The sequence below is a fragment of the Tupaia chinensis genome, unplaced genomic scaffold (genome assembly GCF_000334495.1).
Source record: "Tupaia chinensis unplaced genomic scaffold, TupChi_1.0 Scaffold000314_1, whole genome shotgun sequence".
NCBI lineage: Eukaryota > Metazoa > Chordata > Mammalia > Scandentia > Tupaiidae > Tupaia > Tupaia belangeri.
The window spans coordinates 4,203,171-4,223,688 of NW_006159807.1; the positions used below are offsets into that span (position 1 = coordinate 4,203,171).

At 39.1% G+C, this 20,518-nt stretch overlaps 1 protein-coding gene across 1 annotated transcript in view; it reads right to left on the reverse strand.

The window, feature by feature from the left end:
- The window catches only part of MAP3K20 (mitogen-activated protein kinase kinase kinase 20), a gene marked incomplete in the record, with an annotated part of 221,492 nt that overhangs the window by 5,144 nt on the left and 195,830 nt on the right, over nucleotides 1-20,518 (reverse strand). Inside the window, 3 exon segments of the mRNA XM_014588849.2 lie at nucleotides 1,081-1,231; nucleotides 2,339-2,413; nucleotides 5,051-5,167. Coding sequence (XP_014444335.1) covers nucleotides 1,081-1,231; nucleotides 2,339-2,413; nucleotides 5,051-5,167 — 343 coding nt within the window.

Here is a 20,518-nt window from a genome sequence, read left to right on the forward strand (position 1 = left end):
CTCCCCTCAGCCTTTTCCCGCTGACTTTATTCACTTCACGTGAGCGGAATCCCATAGGTACTCAATACTTCTCTTCTTCCCCTTGACTGCTCTGAAAGTTCGGCTTCCCACAGAGCCCTGATTCTGTTTTATGCCCAGTCCCCTCCATGCAGCCACAGGTGTCAGGGGAAGCTGACTTCTCTCTGGCTCTAAGGGTAGACTTTGATTAGTCTAGCCAGACGTGCCAATGCTGTGCTCTGAAATGGACACGTGGCTCTGTTCTGTCCCAGGCAGATCTGGAGAGAGAGAATCCACTGGGGTTTCTAGGAAAACGTTTTCCATCCCTACACATGAGAACAGGGAGGGACCTGGCCCCTTAGTTCCTCTGGGCATCGTCATATCTTTACGCGATGACTGTAGACCTGAGAGGAGTGAGGCTGAGGGCAAACCCAACATACTGAGTACATCAAAGCAGAAAAACGGAAACTTTTAATGGAAGAGGAAAACACAGTAGAAATGCACAGAAAAGATCCTGCTTCTCCCAGATTTTACAATAGGATCACAAGTATAAAAACCGTACAGGAGAAAAATGTGCCCTATAAAAACCTTAACCACCATGCCATCTGCTGGCCCTTCCACTCCATTTTCCTCCCTCCCTTCTTCCTTCCTCCCCTTCCTTCCTTCATCATTCCCTTGCTTTGATCTGCCTATGATGTTCAGGACCAAGAAGTTGCCTGGTGAGAGCAGGGGCTTTGTAGGCGATAGGAGCAGCATTGTAGAAGATTCTTAACTTTATCCACAAACACACTTTTGGAAACAAATGTATGTGTATAAAGATAGACATACATACTTGGATTTACTAGTGCAATGTAATCATTAATTTTCATCTTTCATCCAAAGATTACAATTTATTATGCTCACGTAAATCCATAACTACTACTCTCCACATAATCTTATAAAGCCAAGATTGTAAAAATGTAACAAAGAGGCATTACATTAGAAATCTACTTCTATCCTGAGACAGGCACTTATCTCTGGTACGAGATTTCCCCAAGTTAGCTCGGGGGCGGGCACTCCTCCAGCTCGGCAACACTAACTTACTTGAGTCAGACCTGCTCCCGGGGTTGCCCTCGCAGTTGGGGAATAACGCCTGAATGGAGAGCTGGACTGTTTTTACTTCATCCTGAGGTTTCGCTCTACTCCACGCGATCGAATGGACATGTTTGGTGCTTTTTGGAGTTCTAACATCACTCTGTTAAAGAGAAAGAAAGAAAGAAATCCACAACCAAACATAGACAAATTTATAACAGAAAAAGAAAACCAAGTTATTGTGTCACTTTGGTTTCATGCCTTAGAACATGACCATACAGTATGGGGTAAGATATTCTGAATAGTTTGCCTAAATATGCTAATTTACTAAAAGGAAACTTTTAGCCACTTAATGCCTTAGTAGTATACATTCCTTACTACATTATAGTAGTTAAAAATTCGGGTCTTCTTCCAGAATTCAGCATATTTGACAAATCTCAAGTTACCTCTTTGCTCAATAAGAAATGAAAAATAATTTCTTATGTTTGTGGTATTTGGAAACATACATTTTGTTGAACAAATGAAAAGCTGCCCACCATTTTTGCCCGAGTGTGTCTTTGCTCACTAGGGTAACTGTATGAAGGTGCTGTCGGCCATGTGAGAGCTGACTCCCAATGTGGGATCCAGCTTCCACAGTGTGGTGTTTAACCAGGTGCTATGGGGCTGGCCCCTTAACAAATTCTTAAATATACAGTACTTTTAACTATATGCACATTATTGATCTTTTTGAGTTTTAAAACATCGTTAGATTTTTCTCTCTGCCTAAATGTTCTATTGACTTCCATTGCGCTTCTAGTAAATCCAAACTCATGGCCTGCCAGGCCCTATGACCTGGCCCCACCTACTTTCTGGACTTTTCCTTGAACTCGGTGCCTTGTACTTGCTATGGTAGTGGCGCTTGTGCTCTACCCTATTTCAGAATCCTTGCTCTTCCCTCACTCCTATGCGCTAGTACCAAGAAGGGTACTTAGACTTTGTTTTAGGCTTGGTATCTCCAAGACCTAACCTATTCTGTGGTACGTAGAAGGTGCTCAGTCAGTAACTAATGAATGAACAAAGGATTACCTCTATCTTTATCTATGATAAATTTACTCTGCTCTCTTTCCTTCCTAATGAAAAGTGAAATTACAATAATCTTACTTCAGTCAGGTTGGTTAAATAATTGTTCTCCCAATAAATCTTAATAAATTACAAGCACTCTGAGGGACCAGATACATCCCTGTCTGTTTGCTGATGGTGAAGCCACCAGACTTCCTCCCCAAGAGCTTACCTCATATGTGACAGTGCACTCCACAGTCTGATTTTTTGCTATTCCTACAATCCATTTCTCCATTACAAATGGTGGCTGAAAAACAAAAGTTAGATTGACGTGGCACCATAATACAGCCTGCTCCACTCTAGGAGGTTTCTTTGAGACCAGTTGGGTCATACACAGTTGGCAATCGGGCATGGTAACAGTATATCATGAGTCATATTGGTTCACATGTGATTTCTCACGACATGTTAATATATTGAGTCTTGTTTTTCATAAGATACCCTTTCATATATTTGTAAATAGCTAGTCTCCTACAAGCTTCTCTTTTCTGCTAAAACATTTGTTATCATTCAGTGCTATCCTTAGGTCATTAATTTATGCTAATATTTGACACATCAGCAGAGAACGTTCTCATAATTAAGAGAAAGCCATAAGAATAGAAGCAGACCCAGAAGTGCTCCCTTTAGTGCAAACAGTGACTGGTATAGTGGCCTCAGCAATTGTTCTGCTTTCCATTATATCGGACTACCCAGAAAAGTTGCATGGACAAATAAAAAAATTGGTGATATCTTCCCACTACGTTAAAGCAAAGGATTAGTGAAGAAGCCTATAATTTGGATCCTACTGATGAAAATGGTCTCTATTAGAATGAGCTGCACTCTTCTCCCATCCCTCTTTCATTTTAGGATTAAAGCTGCAAAGGAATAACTGACTGTGAGATGAGTACAAAGAAAATGTGGTAGAGATTTAATTAGGCTAGTTTGTTTATCTGCTAAAAATTAGGATTGCTATTGCTTCCGTTGGTATTAGAAAGTTCTCTAAATTTTAAATGGTCTGCCCCATTCCTCCTTTTCCTGTAAGCCTTGTTAATGTTGGTGTCTGGTATAGTGTCATGTATATATACATGGCACTATAGCAGACCCAACTATACTATATTCTTTTTTACAATTATTATTATTATTTTTAAATTTTTCTATAGGGTGAATGTGCTCACCAAAGAGAGACAGAGAGAGAGAGGGAAAGTGAGAGAGTAAGTTGCCAGATCTGGGACTTGAACCATAGTCAGCCATATGGGAGTCCAATGTCTTAACCACCATGTCACCAGGCCACCTGCTGGTCCCTCCATCTTTTCATATTTTCCATAAGCAACTTCCTTCTTTTGGTTGGCAATGACCTGGATCTTCTAATTACAGTGAACCAATACACAACTGCTTCTACCAGAGTTGTTGCAGGTGGGCAAGAAAGAAGTCTTTTTCCAGTCTTCAAGACATCAGAACACAATATGTTAGAACAAAATAAAGAAAAATTAAAACCAAATCATAACCTTTGCAGATAAATAATGCCACTGGATCAACTCCTAGTTATGCAAGGGAATCCAAAAATGGATATCAAATCAATCTTGGGATCAGTAGTTGGCGTAATGGCTATGTCACTGGACTCCCATGTAGTCGACCACAGTTTGAGTCTCAGATCCAGGGGCTTAAACTCACGCCGGGCATGTGTGCCTATGTGCTCAAGATTCCAAGAGGAGAATGGAGGAAAAGGGATTACAGTGTGGCCATGCCCCCTGGGGGGTGATTTTTCACTTTCTGTCTCTCTGTCTCCCTCTGCTTTCCCTATAGCAAAAACCTCTCAAAACAAAAACAAAAACAAAACCCAAAAAACAATCTGCTTGATGAATTCACTTATAAATTAAAAAGACCTGGGTGTTTAGCAATTGTTAGCCTGTGAGAAAACGTGTTTACAAGTCTAATGTCATGGCTTCAGGCATCACTTTCATTCCCTACTTGTTTCTGTACCCTGATTCTTCTTTGCTACATCTCTTGTTTTCTTCCCTGAAACCAAAAGGACAGTTAGAAATTTCATTTTGTATGCTATAATGATGTATAGTAAATGAATGTAAATAAATAAATTTAAATTTAAAAAAATTTAAAAAAACACAAAATAACAGTTAGTAGAGTACTACAGTTAATGGTTTATGTGAAGTTAAGGTGAACGTCCTATGGACACCATGATTATCTGCCTGAAGCTGTTGACCTTCTACAATGGAAGTCACAGATGTGTTTTCAGTATGGACATAATTGGGAGAAAACTGAATTTTTTCCATTTTGAGGAACAAACTGAGCATTTCTACATGTCTTGCTTCAGTGTTTTCCCTGGCATGCTTCTACCACTGGCCCTAGAGTAACACACTTGCTTGCCACTCCAGGAATTCCTAAGTGTGAACTCAAAATCATTAAGTTTTCAGTGTATCCCTCATACATAACCTTGTTTCAGTCCATCATGAAAATAAACTCAACTGAGAAAGTCTTCCTCCTTACAAGTTTTCCAAGGTTGAATATGACCCCACATTTAGAGAAAGTCTTCCTCCTTACAAGTTTTCCAAGTTTGAATATGACTCCAAATTTGAAGTAAATATTTTCATCATTACATTTTATCCCTTTAATAAATGACAGAATAAGCATAAAGAAATGTAGAAGAAAATTTTTAAAAATTAAATGAGACCTTTTTTACAGTGCTTTTTAGTTCACACAGGATAAGTGGAATTTTAACAAAAAACTATTATGATCTCAATCTGCTAAATAAAACGTGCCTTTCAACAGCGAGCTTGAAGCTGAGCTGATGCGAACATCGACAAGCACAAAAGCACACTGCTGGGATATTTTAATGTCTTTGTTTGATATCTGTGAATTCAAAAAAGCTTTTAAGCCGTAAATAGAACCCTACCTTTGTCATCTTTAAAATCTCTGCATCAGGTAGGTTAGTGTTGAATGTCACATCTTTTATGTAGGTTATTGCAATTTCATCCCCATCCATCTCCATATACATTTTCCACTTACAATCCTGGAATTAAAAGCAAAATTATAGAATTTGAGAAAGTGAAACAATTTTTTTTTTAGTGTCAATGTTTTATAACACATAAAGTAGTCTAAATGAAGTATTATTGGAGTATTTTTCCTCTTTTTCAATAAAAGGACATAAAATGAAATCTCTTTATTTATCTAAAGAACCCCCAGTTAGTGTAGCCTTGAGACATAATTTATTAGTTTAAGTGTTCTAATATAGGAGTTGCAAACTCAAAAATCTAAAGGGGTCAGGCAGATAATAAAAATGAATAAAGTCAAGCAGTTTCATTAGAAAGCCATAAGTTGTAGCCCTTCAAAATAGACACATTTAATTTTTATATTAAACATTACGGAAATATTTTCTCACAAGGAAATACGATCTTTCTACTTTCTAAAAAAATACAGGTCTTCTTGACCTACTTTTTTTTTTTTTAGAGGTTTTTGCCATAGGGCACATGCGCTTGCCAGACAGACAGAGAAGGAGAGACAGAAAGCAAGAAATCACCCCCCAGGGGAGATGGCCATGCCCAATCCCTTATCCTCCAGTCTCCTCTCAGGATCTTGGACATGTACACACACGTGCGTGGCGTGAGTTTAAGTCACTGGGCTGGGACTCAAACCGCAGTCTACTACATGGGAGTCCAGCGACATAGCCATTATGCTAACTGCTGGTCCCTTGACCTACTTTTGATTTTCCCAGAATTGATAATGACTTGGGCTCAAGAAACAGCCCACTTCCTTCTAACAGGAAGGAAAACAACACTGCAAGTGTGATGATATATGGTAATTGATAATTAGGGAATTATAGGCATAGTTAGGAATCCTGGGGAACTAAAGAGCAGCTTCCCTAGGCATACCCACAGCTCAGCTTCAGATGAGCCTTGTTTTACTAAGTTCTTTATTGTTTCATGAAGAGCTAGAAATCTAGATTCCCATATAAAATCTCTTGGCTTTTAAATGATTATAAATTAATTAAACTTTAAAAAACACTACGGCATAATTAAAAATTGCTTTAACTCATTAATCACTAGGGGGAATACAAATTAAAACCACAAGAGGTACCATTACACACTCACCACAACAGCGAAGACAAATATCATCAAATGTTGGCTAGCATTTGGAGCTACTGGAACTCCATTACATTGCTGGGGAGAGTGTAAATGATTTGAAAAAGTTTTGGCAACTTATTATAAAAGAAACATACACCTATTCCAAGACCTACAAATTTTACTCCTAGATATTTGCCCAAGAGAAATGAGAAAAGCCTTGCTCTTGTAAAAGCTGTAAACAGACCAAATCTCCATCAAGAAGAGAAAGGATAAACTGTGGTATGTTCATAAAATGGAATACTACTTAGTAATACAAAAGAATAATTACTAATACATGCAAATACATGGATAAATCTAAAAAAATTCCAATGAGTGAAAGAAGTACTTCAAAAATATTACAATTAATGAAAGAAGTACTACATGAAAAAAAGAACATACTAATGATTCTATTTATATGACATTAGAGCAGATAAAACTAATCTATGGTGGAAAAATTTCAGAAGATTGAGATTGATTTGAAGGAATATGAGGAAAATTCCTGAGGTGGTGAAGCTCTATTGATAGAGATTTGGGTTATATAGGTGTGTGTATTGTTCAAAACTCAGTGAATATACCTTTGAAATCTGTGCATTTCTTATTGAACTCTAGTAAAGTATTTAGGAGGAAATGTATTGATGTTTGCAAAATACTTTGAAATACATCAAAAATAAGGACTGATAAAGGGCTAGAGTGCTAGGATAGCTGTATGATAAAGTAAACAGAGTAAAATGTTACCAGTTGAATCTAAAAGGTACGAAGGTGTGCTGTAAAATTCTTTCAACTTTGTATGAAGAACTCAGTAATAAAAGGGTTGGGTTGTAAATGCTGTATAAGAAATTAAAAAGAAAAATAAATCCATGAACTGAATTTGACCCCTGAACTATAAATTCACACTCTCTTTATATTTTTTTGAAGAATAAAGGATTTTGAGATACTAAGGGAAATGTACCATACACCATACATGTGGATATTAGAAACTGCTCTTATAAGAGTAGGCCTGGAATGTTTCCTAGAGCAAGCTCAGACATAATTCTTATGAAACAGCAACAACAAAGAGGCTGTTGAAAACCTGTTGGCTTAAGCGGGAAGCTGGGGGAGCTTGATGTTTTAGGAAAGCCTCTAGACAAATTACAGAACCAAACAGAGCCCATGTCTGAGGGAAGTGACCCTCTTTACCCAGCCACATTCACTAGATGAAGAGCCAATTAGTGAAGGAAAAGGTCTATTCAATAGAATGAAAACCTAGCTCTTGGCTAACATAAGTCAAATTAGTCGCTCAGAATTGATGAATCTCTCAGTATTTCTTTGTTTTGGAGCCACTGCTACCCAGGCAACGTGGGCCCTGAGATAACTGGGCAGGATAATGATTGTTTGGTGTCATGATTACTCTTCTCTGAAACAGCAAGAGCCTCCTCAAGACAGTGATTGGAATTAAAAAAAAAAAAAGCCATAAAAGAGATGTGTTTACTTAGTTCTATTTCTTTTGCCTCTTGAGTTTGGGGATTAAGTTAGTCAAAAGCACGGTCAAAAGACCTCAAGCTGCATAGAAATACCCAGACTGCCTGCCTTGCTCTTATCTCATAACTGAGTCCTCTTCCATGACCTCACACTCCATATCTGACTTTCCTATGTGTATTGTCAAAGGAGCTCTGTGTTATGTAGGGGCTGATGGAGGAACCTCATGGGTGTGGAGTGCACTCTATGCTCCTGAAATGTTCTTGGTACTTGTACCTTGCTATTTCTTTGGTATCATTAATAACCCCTCAAATCATATTTACTTTCCCTTTCAGTGAATGAGAAAATATGAGGCTTAGACAGATTAAGGAAAGTTTCCAGAGTTTCATGGCCAATAAGTGGTGGAGGTGGGATTTCAATAGTACAATGCTACCTGACTCGGAAGCTGAAGGGGATATTCACAGGGAGGAGCAATATGGAGACTGACAGAATGGGCTCGCTGGATGGTTTTGCCAAGCTCCACACATGGGACTGGCCACTGATAACAGGCAGAAGGGAGAAGGAGCAGAGAAGATTCTGTTAATAATCAAAAAAGCAAGTGGCCATGGGTCTTTCTTGCTCCTCAGAGTCTAGCTTGGGGAGAGGGGGCGGAACGCTTAACCAAGTAACAGGATTATAAACCATTTGTTTTGTTAATTCTCTTTTTTCCTTATCTGAAAAAAGTGCAAAAGACGTGCAAAAGAAGTAGCTCTACAGAAGCCATAAAACTATAACCAAGTTATAAGACAAGGGCAGCATTATCCATTTTATTAAAAAGTATGTACTGCTTGTTACAAAACTGGGTGAGAAAGAAAAAGAACACACAGTATTTATCTAAGTCATTAACTTAATTTGCCAACACTCTGGCATAACTCCTAGATATATTCAGGGCATCTATGGTGTCATTGTTGACTAGTAAAGAAAAGTAATCCACAAATAAATTCTCCTCACTTTCAAATTAAGGTCTTTTTTGCATTTTTGTCACCTAGTGAGCCCTGAGTTGCCAGTGAGGATTGTCATAATGACCAGGATTGAAACAATGGTCACTGAATACCATAGGATACAACTGCAGACAATGAGACGCCAGAGAATGAGTTATTAACCAATGGCTCATTGAAAAGTTGGCTTAGCAAACAAGCTGAAATAAATCATCAATAATATCACTAAAAGTAACAATTCTACACAATTATGGGTGTAATACAGGGTTTTACTTGCACAATTGTTACCGTTTCAGTATCTTGGTAGTGAGAGCGTCTGGGTAGTGAGACTGTGGGCTCTTACTTCAAAACCACTCACTTTACCATGTTGAACTATTGGTTTTGGCTCTATGCAAGTAATAGAAATGTGGGTACTGATTTTTGAATCAGAAATATTAAAAAATCACTTGGAATGTCTGTGAACAACTCTCAATCCTGACACAAATAAATCAAAAGCAGATAGCTCTGTATTCTGAGATCCCACAGGCCATGAAAGGATTCCTTTTCCAACACCATCTCACTCCTAGTGGTGTGAGATGTCCCTGCTATTCATTCAGTTGGCTTAAAGTACTGACGATTTCTATTCAAATGAAAATAATATGGAAAAAGATGATACATTAAGCCATTACTGGGGGAACATTGCAGTGCGAGGTGGAAGGATCACGAGTTTAAAGTCCGACTATTTGGGCTTGAATCCCAGTTATGTCGGTTTTCTCCCCAGCCATAGCCAATTTATACAGCTTCTGAACGTCAGTGTTCCTTATTCTCAAGTGTAAAGATCAAATGAGGTAAAGTAAATGCAGTACTCAGCATTATGCCAAAACCAAATCAGGAGCTCAAAAAGGAGTAATTCTGATTGTTATCAATATGGTCACCAATGCCAACACCACTCAACTAGCCAGCCTGTTATCTAGCAGTGGTAGAGAGGGTAGGGGAGTTTTGTTGGGCAGGAAGGTGCCAAAAGTGGTCTAGAATTGGAATCCTGCCAGAGCTGGCAGGCTGGGTCAGAGCATCTTACCTGGACAGGAGTCTGGCTATCGAAGGGGCACTGAATGACTCTCATACAATATTGAAGAAAAGAGAGAGAGAAAGAGAGAGAGAGAGAGAAAAGGCAGCCAAGTGTCAACATACCAGTGATTGGTTTTTAAAAATTAAACAGAAGGAATGCATTTGCATCCTCTTACATAGATGGAACATATACCATCAATTCTGCCCTTCTCTGCTTCAACAGATCCTGATCAGACCTAGTAATGAGAACACTCAGACGTCTGGAGATATATTGGCTACAAAATTTGAATGACAGCCAAAGAGCCTTATCTTGGATGAGGAAACCAAAGCACAAATGAGGTAAATCTGACTGAGATCACATAGGTGGCAAATATGATAACTGATGGGTCAAGTTTGCATTTGAACCACTAGGGTCTCTTGGCACTATGAAGAGCAGGTTTCCCCATAGGCTTTCCAGAATCTTCAAGTTTTCTTTGTTACAGGTTAACCCAAATCAGAACAATAGTTCCAGGAAGTCTCATCTTTCAGTCAACATGAAAGGCAAATATTGCAACCTGTCCAAATTACTCCAGTGAATTCCTGTGTAAAAAGCTCCATGGCTGAGATTAAAATACTGTCTCTATAAAGTCCAATATAGCCAAACTTTCCTCCACAATTGAAGAAAAAAAATATACATGGTGCCACTGAAGTCACAAACACACTCCTCCAGTCCTTCCTTAGCCGATCTGCCGGCTTTGTGGTGTTCACTACGCAGACCAGGAGCGAACCACCGGCTCCTGCCTCATGGCAAATGCAAAACAGGAGGACAGATGCTGACTACTAAACATTTTTTTCTTTTTTCAAAGGTTTTTATTTACTGACAAACAGATAGAGACAAACCATGACAGGGTCTTGGTATGCTGTGATCCCTCCCATAGCCTTTATCCAGTCGGAATCATGGGCACGCCATAGACATTCTTGGCTTGCTCAGGTTGACCCAGGATTTGAACCCTGGGCCTTCCCATTTAGCTCCAGTATTGCCCTGCTGCCTGCACTACCACAGCTAGACCTATCATAAATTTCTTATTTCATATCTAGATTTCTATGTAAAAGGACACTCCAACTGTTTGAATGTGTACCTTGAAGCACATTTCTAGGGAATACTAATTAATAATTATTAATAGGAAAAAGCCACTGAGAAAAATGAGAGCTAATTTTTCAATAGGAAAAAGGCCCAGGAGCAGACCTGGGCTCTAGATAGTGCTTTTGCTAGGTCTTCGAGTAGCAAGAAAGAGTTACCCAAAAACTTTCCATTAGCTAGAAAATCTGCCTCTCAATGCAAATCTACAAGAAAAACACATGGAATATCATTGGGGAGAGAGGAATTTTTGTGTTTGAAGTTGATGAAAAATATGACTATTCTGGTGAGTGCCCCAAATACGTACATTTATCTGGGCAGCTGCTGAAATAGCTAGATAATTTTAGGGGGAAAATGTGTGGTTAATGAGAAAGTATTCCATTTAAACTGTTTCAGGATTACTAAAACCTTTTCTGAATTAAGATTACTGGCCCAGCTGGCCCTGTGGCTTGACAGTTAAGGGAGCTGGGCCCCACATGGCTGAATACAGGGTTTGAATGCCAGCCCTAGATTGAACTGTGCACTTGAAAAACATGCTGGGTGCATGTGCACGTGTCCCCAAATATCCAGATAGCAGGGAAAAATGGAGGAGAAGAGATCGAATATGCCCACTGTGGGGTCCTTTTTTCCTTTCTCTCTCTGTCTCTCTGTCTCTCTCTGGCAAGAGCACATGTCTTCTGTCCTAAAAAAACATCACTGGTAAAGTAAAACAGAAACTATTATACTGAGAATACTGAGAAGATAAAATCCTGAACAACATATGGTCAATGCTAAATTAAATATCATTTTTTTAATTTAAAAATTATTTTTTAGTGTGTGAAAAATCACTATTATACTCTTTGCAAGCCATTTAAAAATTCTTTGGAGTTCCAAGCTAGCACAGTGAAGCCAGACATAGACATCTTTCACCCTCCCAAAAAAAAGGGAGGAAAGAAGAAAGGAAAGAATAGAGTATGGAAAAAAATAATCACGATAAAGGCAACTTTTCCAAATAGAAAAAAATAATGAAGGAAGCACAAAAAAATTAAATTTTCTTGTTCTGAGAAATTCAGAGATAATAATCTCATTTTTGTATTCAAAATTTAATTGCAAATATCAACACTATAGTTAAATCTTAAAAAAAAAAAATCTAAGGCCAAGGGGCTGACAGGTGGTGTGGTAGTTAGGGGCGTTGGATTCCCACATGGCCAACCATGGTTCGAGTCCTGGGGCTGATGGCTTACCTTTTCACTTTCTCTTTCTTTCTCTCTCTGTTTCTCTTTGGTCAAATTAAAAAATAATAACAACAAATGGAATTAAATAAATAAATCTTTAAAAAGACAATCTAAGGCCAGGATCATTCAAGACATTTCAGAAAGAAACAGTTCCCTAAATTAGTTTTCCGGCTTTTATAGGTGATTGTTACCTGGAGTTTAGAGATATTTAAAATTTTTAAGTGTATTTTTTGAGTGAAGTGTAATTTGCATATAATGAAAAGATAGATTAAGCACATAGCCCATGAGTTTTGACAAATAGTATGTAAGTAGTAGCCATCAAAACAAGCAAGGTATTCCCATTACCCAGGAAAGTTCTGTCATTCTCTCTCCCAGGCAAACGCCTCTTCATTACCAGTGGTATCCACCGTTCTGATTTCTATCGTCATAGAAATGTTGCACTGTTCTAGAATGTCATGGAATTGGAGTTTTATACTATGTGTTTGTGTATGTATGGCACAGTGTTTTTGAGATTTATCTGTTATTTAATCCTCATAGCCTTACCCTGTGACAGATAGCACTGCTCCATTTTACAGATGAAGAGACTGAGGCTCAGAAATTGGAGAACTGTGTGGCAAACTCATCCCGTTTGTGGAACTGGGATACTCAAGCCCTAGGCACACCATGTCTAACTTATATTGTTTTTCAAATTCCCCCCTTTCTCACCCTCACCCTATGAATGGAGAAAGAAAAAGAATGCTCAGGGTTCCAGCAAAATGGCCCGCGTTGAGAAAAACATTTAAAACGATAATATAGAGAGGTTGGAATAAACTTTTTAAGATTCACGGGGTGGGGGGAAACAGTCTCATGGCAGGCAATAGGCTGTTGCAAAGCATAAGAAGTAATGGAAGATGAAATAAAAATAGGACACAAATTTTGGTCCTGCTGGTATGAAAAGTAGTAAGATGCAGACGATGTAGGGCTCCGAAGGGTCCTTTCCTTGCGTTGCCATTATCTAGCTCAGCTGCTGAAACCTGCTGTTTTAAAGGCAGGAGAGGGAACATCCCATGATAGCACCTGGGTTATTTATCATTAAGTATAACCCCGCTACACTATATTTTATTATGCTGCCTTTAAAAGGAAGATAATACAAGTATGGTTAATTTGCTTCTCTTCTTTATCTATACAGTGTCATGACCCACCACGGCTTTGTCCCATGAGATTTGTTTTTCAACCAAAAAGAAATCCACAAGAAACTCTCCCTAAAAATTCCATTAATAACCTCTTTCAGCGCGTATAGGTTGCAGGGTCTGGAACTAAGAATGTTTTAATCTCTTCAGCAAAACAATGTCTCATAATGATGTACAGGACTATTGCCGTCCTGATGAAGAATCATACATAATTCAGCACCTTTCACTTGGCACCACTGTGATATCCTCATTAGCTGCGGCTCACAGTGTCTGTCAGATGGTGTCCATGCGAACGCAGGCATTATATTGTCTTTGAGATGTGCAGCTGCTTCCATGACACTGCCAGTATATAAAAACATGACGCCAGTTTGTTTTATTTAGTGCTAAACCTTCCAGTTTGTAAAAACAAGGCTGACACAGAGCCTGACATGAGGCAGTGAAAATAATTAGCTCTCATTTTCTCAGCCTCCTATTTCCTTCTCCCTGCTGTGTTCTCTTTCCACTAAACCACCACATGTCAGTCGAAATGGGAGGCAATTAGTGGGCTCATTTCAGTCCCCACAACTGTGCTGAAAAGAAAGTATTTATGATGGCACAATGAACAGCTGAAAGATTAAATAACATTTGCCTTTTGAAAAGAAAATGACTTCTAGCTAAATGGGCAATTTTTGATTATTCTCAAACAAGCTTAGAGTAGTTGGTTTTTAAAATACAAGAAAGGAAAATGAGTCATTTTTAGGTGAAAGAATCAAATAAAACTTGACACAGTAATGCAAATAACTGATGTTTTATTGCAAAATATGTAAATGTGTTATACCCTTAACAATGGCTTGTGTCTAAGGTCAGGGCAGATTGGTGCCAAGTAGACGCCAGTGGAGATAAGGTTGCTACATGGCTTTTTGGGGGGTTGTTGTTTGAGTTATGTATGAAAAGGGGACTTTGGGGATGATCTTAAAATCAAGAGAAACAAATCAAGGGACACGTATTTTGTATGATGCATTACACAATTGACTATCCAAAATACTTGATGTGAGTTGACAATTTTTTTTCACTGTATTTGAAATGGGAAGGTACTAGGTATTCATTTTGGGAAAAAGGAGAATACTAAGTTTTGTTATTGATTTTGGAATAATTAAGGATATATTTTACCTCAGACTGTGTTTCTTAACTAATATAGAAGGTGACCTGGTTTACTAAGTACTGAGTCCATTTTTTTTTTAACATTTTAACATTTGCAGCAAATAAACTTTTACCCAGGACCTTCGAAATATAAAATCAGTGTTCTATCTGTTAAGTTCTTCTCCTCCCACCTCCCATGACTGTGGTGATAACTCTCAGAAAAGATTTTAAAGCATGGATAAAATGCTGGTCTAGTTAGTAAGCACTGTGTACTGGATGAACTATTTTTACTAATCCTAATTCCAGGATTGATATCGTTATCAGCCACCTTGGTTTTCCAAATTAGCTCTTTTAATTTTAGTTCAAATAATCCATCCCTTTTATGCTGGATTATTCTCAATATCTATTTTCTTGTTCAGAAAATACAAGTCCCTATGAGTAACAAGGTCTTCTCTCTATAGAACTCAGAGTGATCCTCGGAGGCTTTTGAAAACCTGCTTCTAAAAGCCAAGATCTATTATTATCAACATGGTGCCTGTCATCATAGAGTCACCAGCTATGACTGTTTCAACATATTTGAAAGACAGTCACAAATTTTAATTTAGTCTCTCTGTTTCCCTAGCAAATTTTTACTTTTCACAAACTTGAATCTCAATTTTGATCCATACAGTATAGGCAGTTGAGGCAATGTGACAGGATGAGACAGTGGTGGGACCTAAGGAGATGTAAGCCAACAATGGATTCATTAGGAGCCGGGAGCTCTCTGTGAGTTGACCGCACTTCTCACTGTAGCTAGGAACCAGTGATACTATGTCCGTGATTTATACAAATCTGCGGTTTACCATGTAGTCCCAATTTTTTTTTTTAAAGGGAATTGATAATCTTGATTAGGAAGACCAAGAGCGATCTGAAAGGACACTGGAGTCAGCTCTCCTGAGCTGATAGCTCACAGTTCTTCCCAAGTTTGAGTTCAGTGATGTCAGACTGGTCATTTGAAATCAACCGTGGTTGGAGTATTTACGCCATGGAAATCTACAAACACTACACATCAGGTCTGTTTTCTCCCATTTTAAGATAGTCCCTGGCATAGCTGTCAATCCATCCTCAAGTCACACTGAGCCCATGGCCCCGTCTGCTCTGGGTCTACAATGCTGTTCAACCTGCTTGACAAAGTACATCCCCACACTCTCCATTAGAAATCAGCAGCGCATAATGCAGTTGTAAAATTCTATGCTGTATTTGCTTCTTTGCTGTCAATTAAAACTTGTATTTTTGGGAACCAGCAGTTAGCATAATGGCTATGTCGCTGGACTCCCACGTAGTCGACCATGGTACGCATCCTAGACCCGGTGGCTTAAAACTCACGCCGGGCGCATGTGCGTGCGTGCCCAAGATCCCGAGAGGAGAATGGAGGAGAAGGGATTGCGGCATGACCATCCCCCCTGGGGGGCGATTTCTCACTTTCTATCTCTATGTCTCTCTCTGTCTGTCTGGCGAGCGCACATGCCCTATACCGAAAACCTCTCAAAAAAAAAAAAAAAGGCAAAACAAACAAACAAACAAAAACTTGTATTTTTCTTTTTTTTAAAAAAAGTACTTTATTGGGGTATGATTGAAGACCTGTAAGTAGCAAATGTATACAACTTGATGAGTTCGGAGGTAAGTTTAGGAGGCCCTTGTATCTGCAGGTCTACTCTAACGGGTTTGTTACAGTGTGTGACAAGGAGGGTGAGTATAGCATAATCGGACATTTAGAGAGAGAGAGAGAGAGCCCGTTTGTATAATTTTTATTACTGTGTATTTGTTTTAACTGTTCTGTTTTATTATTTGATATTGTTGCTAATCTTTGACTGTGCCTAATTTTTAAATTAAACTTTCTCACAGGAATGTATGTATAGGAGAAAACAAAGACCAGTGTATACAGGGTTCAGTACTATCCTGAGGATATTTTCAGGCACACAGAGGGTTTAGGATGGACCCCCACACACACACAGAAAAGGGGGGTCTACTGTATACAGCTGTGAAATGGTCACCACACTCTATGCTATAAATATGTCACCTCCAAAAGTTTCTTTGGTCCCCTTATTTATTATTGTTCTTTTTACAGTAAGTGCATTTAACATAAGATCTACCTTTTCTCTCAGCAAATTTTAAATCTGCAACGTAGCATTGGTAACTGTGGGCACTGAGCTCCACAGCAGCTCTCCAGGGCTTCTCATCTTCACAGCCAAAACATTCTGACTAAGCCCTCCTTGTTTCCTCTTCCCTAAAATGTATATTGTTTAAAATACTGGGTTGTTGGGAAAGTCATGATGCATTTTTTTTTTTTGAGAGGTTTTTGCTATAAGGTACGTGGGCTCGCCAGAAAAGACAGAGAGACAGAGAGACAGAAAGCGAGAAATCACCCCGGGGCAGGGGGGTGGCCATGCTGCAATCCCTTCTCCTCCATTCTCCTCTTGGGATCTTGGGCACGCACACACACACACCTGGCATGAGTTTAAGTCACCAGGTCCAGGACTCGAACCACGGTTGACTACATGGGAGTTCAGTGACATATCCATTAGGCTAACTGCTGGTCCCATCATGATGCATTTTTGTATAGAAAAGAATAGAAAAATACTCCTGACTTTCCCAATGACCTAACAGAACCTTTCCACTGCAAGCTTACATACTTAGGCACATAAATATGTGTGTGTGTGTGTGTGTGTGTGTGTGTGTACCTATATCCCCTCCCCACTGAAATAGTTGATCATGAGAAATAAAGTTTCCTATATTGGATTTTTAAATAATTATTTACTTGATTTTATTTGTTATTGTTGTTATTATTATTTTTAAAATTTGACCAGAGAGAGAGAGAGAGAAAGGGAAAGTGAGAAAGCAAACCACCAGGTCTGGGACTTGAACCAGGGTCGTCCATGTGGGAGTCCAGCACTCCAACCACAGCACCATTTGCTGGTCCCCCTACATTGAATTTTTAATAAATGCAAGATCTATCAAAGTAAAGAAAGGCACTGCTTTTAGCTAGTTCTGAAATTTACAAAAGGTGCTGTCTTTATATTTCCTTACAAAGTCCTTTTCTTTGTGCCCTGTTATTTTATTCATGTTTATCTATCCATTTATAAAAGTTACACAATAGAAAAAAACATGCTTTTTGACAGTTTTTGATATTTATAGTGCTCTCAAAAAGGGCCTGGAGAGTCAATTAAAGTTTATTAAATGCAACATTTTATAAGCAATCTAATAAAGACCTAAAAGCACAATATAAGAGAGAAGCATTTGTTAAAAGCAGCATTCTTAACCTATAGGTGAAACAAATGGAGAAGCAAAACTATTGACAGAATTTCCTCTGGTGGAGAACGGGAGAAGCGGCTAGGTGCTGGTGGGGAGGAGGACGAGGGGGGTGGGAAGAGTCCTCCAGTGAGAACTTTCCACTTCTGCTCAGTGATAACTCTGTCTCCCCTTCTCAGCATGGTTCTCATTTTCTCGTCCTCATTCTTCTACCCCTTCTAAATACCCTCAGGAGAAACTTGGAAGTGATCCTCATTTGGAAGGGTGGCTTCGGCTCAAAGACTGATCCCCGAGTAAGGGTCCACAGTACCTGGAGAAACAGTGTCGCTTCCATGACTTTGTCCCTAACCTCAGTCTCTTACCTACGGCAGGTAATCAATTTAGACCCACAGAAACTCGGTTTCCATCAGGTTTCCTTTGACTCACTGGGGAGAGGAGGAAAGATCGTGAGGGACAGCATCTGTGACTGTTCCTCAGTCACCTGGAAAGGTTGGGTCCCCAGACAGTTCTTTCTAAGTCTGCTTTTGTATTTTTTATGGCTCAAAGTTGCCGAAAGATCTTGGTGAGAAAACTGCTGTGTGATTTGATAGTTTGTCCCTTGGCAATTTGAGAATCAATATCCCTGACTGGTGAGCTGATAAGAGATATAATAATAAACACTATGCAGCTGAATATTTCAATAAAAAAGGGTGGCGGCCACCCTGGGAAGTGCTGGAAGCTGCTGCAGGTTCTGGAAGCCACTTTCCTTTTGTGCCAAGTCCAAAGCCTAAGATTAGACAGTACACGTACTTCTCACACAAAACAGAAATAGCGGTAATGTAGTATTAACTGAGCAATAAAAGAATGCCTTTTTATTACTAATGTACTTATTTTGGGGGGATGATAATATTTTATTTTTTCCAAGAAGTAGGATGATACAGTGGTTAAGTCCTTGGACTGGGTCTGCCCCTTCTGGCTAGATGATTCAGGTAAGGAACTCTACCTCTCCATTCCTCAGTTTCCTCCCAAGAAGGGCAGTGCATGAACAATGCTCCTTACCGTGCTGAGCCGTGACAGCTACATGAGAAGAACATTTGCAAAGCACTTACTCCAGTGTTTGCCAGAAATACCAAGGAACAATGATCAGAAGCATTGCCCGTCTCTAGCATGGGAAACATTTAAGCAGAGAAAGACCAATGTTCTGCTAATTTGATTTTCATAACTTCTAGGCTACCTCAACATGCAGTGTTGTTTACATTAATCGTTCACTTCACTTCTTAGGAATAGGTGAACCACTCAGGTAAAACTCATGCTCACGTTAATTTAAATTGCCAGCGATGCCTTCAGTCCAATCATGATACTGGGTTGTTGGAAAAGTCATGATGCTTTTTTGCATAGAAAAAAGTAGAAAAACCCTGCCATGACTTTCCAATAGCCCAATATTTTCTCTGCCAGGTTGTTTCAGAGAAGAAAAGGAAAAAGAACATTTCACTTGTGAGAGAATTCTTGCAGCCTGTCTGGGGCTGAAGCCTGATCATGTCCTGGTTCTCGGAAGGGATGGGGCAATAAAGACAAGACCATGATGAGGTGTCATCCTGGCAACCTTGACTACCTCAGCAGGCATGAACACTCAAATGCGGATGCCTTCCCAAGGCTCTGCAAATCAACCTCGTTTTGTGCCATCATCTATAAGGTCGTAAAATAAAGCTAAGAAAAACAATTTAATCTTAATTTTTAGGACTAAAGGTTGGCAGGTCTTATAATAAAAGGCTTTGTCCTCGACATTTGTACATAAGGTCATATTTTCATTGCTTGCTCTTAGTAGGCTTCAAGTTACCGAAATGACATACCAAGTTTAAGGGGCAGTTAGCCTGCAATCCTTCCAAAATATAAAGGCAAAATGTAGCTACTATTTTCATGACAAAGTCACTGCCATACACTATTCTCAATGGCTTCCATTAGGCCACATCTTTCATTTATTTGTACATGAAAAGGCATTTCCAATATTGCTAACTGAGGTTTGGAGAGAACTTCCAATGCCCCAGATTTCTCTTGTAAAGCTTACTATAGTCATGGAGGTGGGGGTGGATGTGAAGGTTTCATCTTTTTGTGAAGATGGGTTTATGAGAGCTTAGTTTATTGGTAATTTGAGAAAGTTTTTGTTTGTTTGTTTTTAAGAGAGATTTTTGCTATAGGGTTTGCACTCTCACCAGAGACAGAAAGCAAGAAATCAACCCTCTGGGGCGAGGGATGGGGAGTGAGAAGATAGTCACACCACAATCCCTTCTCTATTCTCCTCCTGGGATTCTGGGCATACATGCACACATGCCTGGTTTAAGTTTCATGCTGCCATGTCTGGGACTCAAACCACAGTCAGCCATGTGGGAATCCAGCGCCTTAGCCACCATGCCACCTCTTGCTCTTTTGAGTTCTATTTTTAAGGGTCAGGGGACAAGACTTCCATGTGGAGAACTGGAATTCCAAATCAAGGCACATTTGCTAGAAAATGTTTCATAATGCTAGGGAATAGCCTGGCCTAACTGGCATAGTTTTAAACGGGACAGTAATTTAGTCTAGGATTGTTTTGGGTCAGTTTACAGATGGTTTTAAATAGCTTGGGTTAGTGATGATAGCTAGCACAACCCTCACCTCGTCCCAAGCAGGTCCCACCGTTCTCTGCTGTTTCCTAATCAATGATGACAATACTGGCCTTTATATATCTCATGCAAATGCCAAGAGGTAAATGACAGGACATCAATGAAATATTTGAGTTCTTTGTATTCTTTCTTTAAGCAAAAGCTTTAAACATTAGATTCAGCAAATTATTTTGCAATTGTCCTTCAGCTTCTTTTATTATTTATTTATTTATTTATTTATTTATTTATTTATTTATTTA